At 43.8% G+C, this 4,891-nt stretch overlaps 1 protein-coding gene across 1 annotated transcript; it reads right to left on the bottom strand.

Moving 5' to 3' along the window:
- Window positions 1-209: 209 nt before the first annotated feature.
- On the bottom strand, window positions 210-3,012 carry LOC310800390 (uncharacterized protein; the record flags this gene model as incomplete). The annotated part of the gene is made up of 4 exons (XM_083662990.1): window positions 210-230; window positions 1,727-1,922; window positions 2,012-2,099; window positions 2,679-3,012. 4 exons carry the CDS (start codon window positions 3,010-3,012, stop codon window positions 210-212), a joined length of 639 nt encoding a protein of 212 aa, XP_083519116.1.
- Between the last annotated feature and the right edge of the window lie 1,879 nt (window positions 3,013-4,891).

Below are 4,891 nucleotides of genomic sequence, written 5' to 3' on the forward strand. Positions count from 1 at the left end.
GTAGGCCTTTGTTTTAGTGTAAAAACTGCAATTCAGTCTTGCGAAACACCACAGAGGTGTTTTTCCCTGATAAACTATTTCTTCTCCAGAAACGACTCACATTTGAAGGACAGAGAACAAACTGCCCATTGTTGGTAGACTCTTTATTCCTGCTCGCTACCTGCTTCATTATTGCTGCCTCATAAACCATATCTGTTATTCAATAACCATCACTTGTCAGGGGGGCCGCACTGTGGAGGGGACGCAGACACTTCAGAGGACTCACCGGATGTGAAACATTCAAACAGAACAGACAACAAATAGTGGGAGATTATTTTGACCGTTTAATTTACAATATTGTTATATCTGTATTATTATTATTATTATTGTATTCATTAGTATTCTACCACATTGCTCTACCTCCACGTTATTTTTCTACTTGCTCCAATGCAGGTTTACTACAAATAGTGCATGATTATTTATATTCTCTTGAGTGTTTCTTTTTTACAGTTAACCTGTTATGATGATGGAAATTACTAGATATAGTTACTATGTAGTTATATTAGTTCAGGGATGCAAACTAGTCACCTTTTTATCCCAAAATAGGACACTTAAGTGAAGGATTTCTGAGTGTTTTTTTGTCTGCTCTGGTATCTGTCACCTTTTCACTACCCATGAGCAGTGTTGGGCAGTAACGTGTTACTGTAATCTGATTACGTTTTCAGTAACTAAGTAATGTAAGGCCTTACAATTTCCAAAACAGTATTCAGATTACAGTTACTAATCCAAGGAACGCTGAGTTACTTTTTTCTGTTTTGGCCTTATTTTTACAGAAAATCTAAAGAAAAACTCAGGAGAGACCATTGCTATATATATATATACTGTATATACACACACACACACACACACACACACACACACACACACACACACTGGATTGAAGGTGCACTGTATCCCATCACTTCAGGTTTGAGAGGCTGCAATGTTTACAGTTATGCAGTTTGGCCGATTGTGGACTCCTGTATTTCATTCCAATAAAGTGGATTCACTTGTAAAAGGAGCTGGCTTGGTTGTATGTCACTTTTTGGGGGGTAAAAAACAAAAGAAAAAGTAACTAGTAATGTAACTAATTACTTTTGAAAAAGTAATCAGTAAAGTAACTTTTATTACTTTTTAAGGAGTAATCACTAATCAGTAACTAATTACATTTCCCAAGTAACTTGCCCAACACTGCCCATGAGTCTGTTATTACTAACTAGTTATGAGTTATATTAATGTAAATAACATTTTAAAGCAAATGGATTCATTCCACTATACTGGTCATATGAATTTTATGAAAGACACAATGCAATTTATAAAATGACATTTTAATTATCGTGATTCAAAATGCATTTCATTTGAACATTCTATATTTACACATTACAGAAAATGTAATTGATGGTACAATTATTTTCAAGTTTTACAGAAAGTTTGGATAGCTGCCGTTTTCCATTTTGCTACTGTACATTTGCTAGTCAAAATTCTTCCAGCGACTGATCACTTCAATGCATTTGGACAAGCTGGTACCAAACACACGAAATACCCCTCAGGATTACTCTGTAGAGGAAGGAATGAGACATGATTACTGTCATTTAAATCTGTCGACTTTTGTACTTCATGCCAGTATATTGAATTGGAAAAACCTAAAATTGGAGCCTCACACATCTCAGGCAGTATAGTATGTGCAATACATATACGCTCTGCATACCTGCAGGTTCTGGTGGCAGACAGGATGCTGAGGCAGGGACAGGTGATTGTGCACACACCTCCCAAATCGGTGCAGACAGGATGGATCAGAGGGAGCGCAGGTGTGAGGGCACGATGGAGGTTTGAGCAGCAGACAACTCTGACAGGAGGTATGCTGACAGGAGCCTTGGCAATCCTGCTTCTCCAATGACACAGACCTGCAGAGAGAAATGAGGGGTTCTGTTAAAAATGGAGACAGCGTAAAAGAGATAATAGGAAAAGGAAAGGAGGGGGTGAGTTGTTTCACCTGGCAGAGCAGATTTCAGACGGGTTGGCCTGGCAGTATTCCCTCGTACAGTCGGGCCGACAGTTCTCCACATCCAGGGATTCGAGCACTGCACAAACAAAGGTTAAGTCAAACGCCAAATTTCTACCTTATCCAGAGCCTAAAGAAACAATGAAAATCTCTTAATTTAATCCCAAACTACTACTGATATATCAATGAGAATGACAACTCTTCTCACCCGGGGCAGATAACAGGTGTAATTATGGCTTAACTGTTAGGGAGAAACCTTTGAATCAAAGGAAGCCTTGACCACGCTATCGCACTTCACAGCTCATAAACAAGATTTACCACATTGGCGCCATTCCCTTGACACTGTCTCATATCAGGGCTCAAAATGAATTTTGGGTCCCATATGACTGATTTCTGTTATGCAAAATGCAGCATTTACTTGTTGCTGAAATGTCTATCAGTGATGTATCAGTGCACTAGTGAGGAAAAGAGCAAAACGATCTTGTGCATACTTTCTAACAGTAAATGTAATGTTCGAGATGAAAGAGCACTATCTAAGCACTATTGTACTGTTCGTGATACAAGGTCAACCCAGGCATTCAATGCACATCATAGGATACCTGAAATACCTCCCCTCCTCATATTCACTATAATACAGGTAAATAAAAGATGTTCTTGCCTCCTTTACAGATCCCTCTGTTCTCTGCATTTGGTCTGGCAGTGGAGGTGTCCTGGTACTCACACACCAGCCCCTCACCACACTTGCCCAGGTAGTCCCACGTCCCTCCACAGCTCTCCCCGGTGACCCTGGCACACGCCGGGCAGCAGCCGCAGACGCCGGTGGTGACGCCTCCTTTGCACTGGAGCCTGAGCGCCCGGCGGGAGGGGCAGTGGATCCGCTCGCACGGCGGGCAGTGCAGGGCCTGGAGCTGAGGCGGGCCTGACACCGTGTCTTCTGACCCCACCGCCCCCACGACCGCGCTCACCACTAACAACAGCCACATGATCCTCATGTTTTTATCAGCCTGATGGTTTCCTGGAGGTGAGAGGAGTCCTGACACCACCTTTTATACATGTCAGTCCAGCAAGACCTCAGAGTTTACGAGCTACAACCTCCACCCCCACTGACAGCCAATAGTTGAGGGCAGGGGGATTTCACTGGGTGGATTTAGTGGGAAATGCACTGTTAATTATCCCCACGGTCTTATCTTTACAATTGTCATGGCACACATTCTGTGGCCTTCAAATTCATATTTTAGCACCACCTTGTGGCAGTTTGTTGTAAAACAGTGATAACTGTAGAGTGTTTTCTTAGTGGTCAGTTCAGACCATGTGACTCATAGGTTAGAGGTCAACCAGGAAAAGACTGTAGTCTGCCAGAGTTTCTCCATGCCATGCGGTCAGACAGAAAGCTCCTCTTCACTTCCCCTTTACGTTTGTGCCTTAGAGAGCCTTTGCTTGGAAGTTTTGTTACTTTTTCTGTGTTCTGTGCAAATGTGCATATAAATAATTTGGAATTCATGTTTGGATTAAAAACAAACTATTATGTGATAATTTAATTTGCTAATGTTAAAAATGCTAAGCTAGGCTAAATGTAGCTTCTTGTCATATCATGCTAACCCGAAGGTAGCTGATTGTCATAGCATGTTAGTTGGTATGTTAGCTTCTTGTTGTAGCATGCAAGGCTAACGTAGCTTATTGCTATACTGCAGCATGTCTCCGCCTGAAGTTTCATCCTCGACGACTGTGCCATAGGAAGCACCATCTTTGAAAGGTCAGAGAATGAGGACAAAGTTGGACCATCTATTGAAGACAGGCTGTTCCTGGAAATCATGGATAGAGAGAAGGAACACGAATGGAACACATGGAGGAAATCACTGCATGATCTCAAGCAGTTGGAGATTCCCAGACCATATGCTGCCGCCACCCTCTCTACAGCCCTGAGAAAGGAACTTCACATTTTCTCTGGTGCTTCCGTCCAGGCGATTGCAGCAGCGTCATACCTTTGTGTCATTGACAGGGGAGGAGCATGCCACATTGGATTTGTCCTTGGTAAGGCAAAGCTAGCTGCACGAGTTGCTCATACAATTCCCAGACTGGAACTGGGAGCTGCTGTTCTAGCTGCAGAGATAGCAGAGATGGTCACAAGTGAACTAGACTTCACGCCAGATGCCGTGGAGTTCTACACGGATAGCAGAGTTGTTCTGGGATATATCTGTAACCAGACAAGACGTTTCTACCTGTACGTCAGCAACAGAGTGCAGCGTATCAGAAAGGTCTCAAGCCCAACACAATGGCATTACGTCTCTACAAAGCATAACCCTGCAGACCATGCCACTCGCTCTGTACCAGCAGCTCTGTTGAACACCACCACCTGGCTCACAGGACCCGCCTTCCTGTCACAAACCGCAAAAGAACCATCTCTAGAAGAGGAGAGGTTTGACCTCATCGATCCAGATACAGATGCCGAAGTTCGTTCTCTCGCTACCACTCTATCTACTGAGAGCTCCTGTCTGGGATCCCAGCGCTTTGAACGATTCTCTTCATGGAGGTCACTAGGGACAGCCACAGCTTCCCTCATACACATCGTCCAGTCTCGTAAGACCACAGATGGTCAGGACGGAACCTGCAGATCTGCGCACAGCCTCGCACAGTGGAGGAACTGCTGCAAGCAGAAGCAGTCATAATCAAGACTGTGCAGAGAGAAGGCTACAAAGAAGAGCTCGCCTGCATCGCCAAGGGAAGAGACATTCCAAGGAACAGTGCTCTGAAAAAACTGAACCCTTATCTGGATGACGAAGGACTTCTAAGGATAGGAGGTCGGCTTAAGCATGCCGCTCTGGACTTCAAAGAGAAGTTCCCTGTGATCGTTCCAGGCTGCAGCCATGCCGC

The sequence above is a fragment of the Poromitra crassiceps genome (genome assembly GCF_964638095.1).
Source record: "Poromitra crassiceps genome assembly, chromosome: 30".
Lineage (NCBI taxonomy): Eukaryota > Metazoa > Chordata > Actinopteri > Beryciformes > Melamphaidae > Poromitra > Poromitra crassiceps.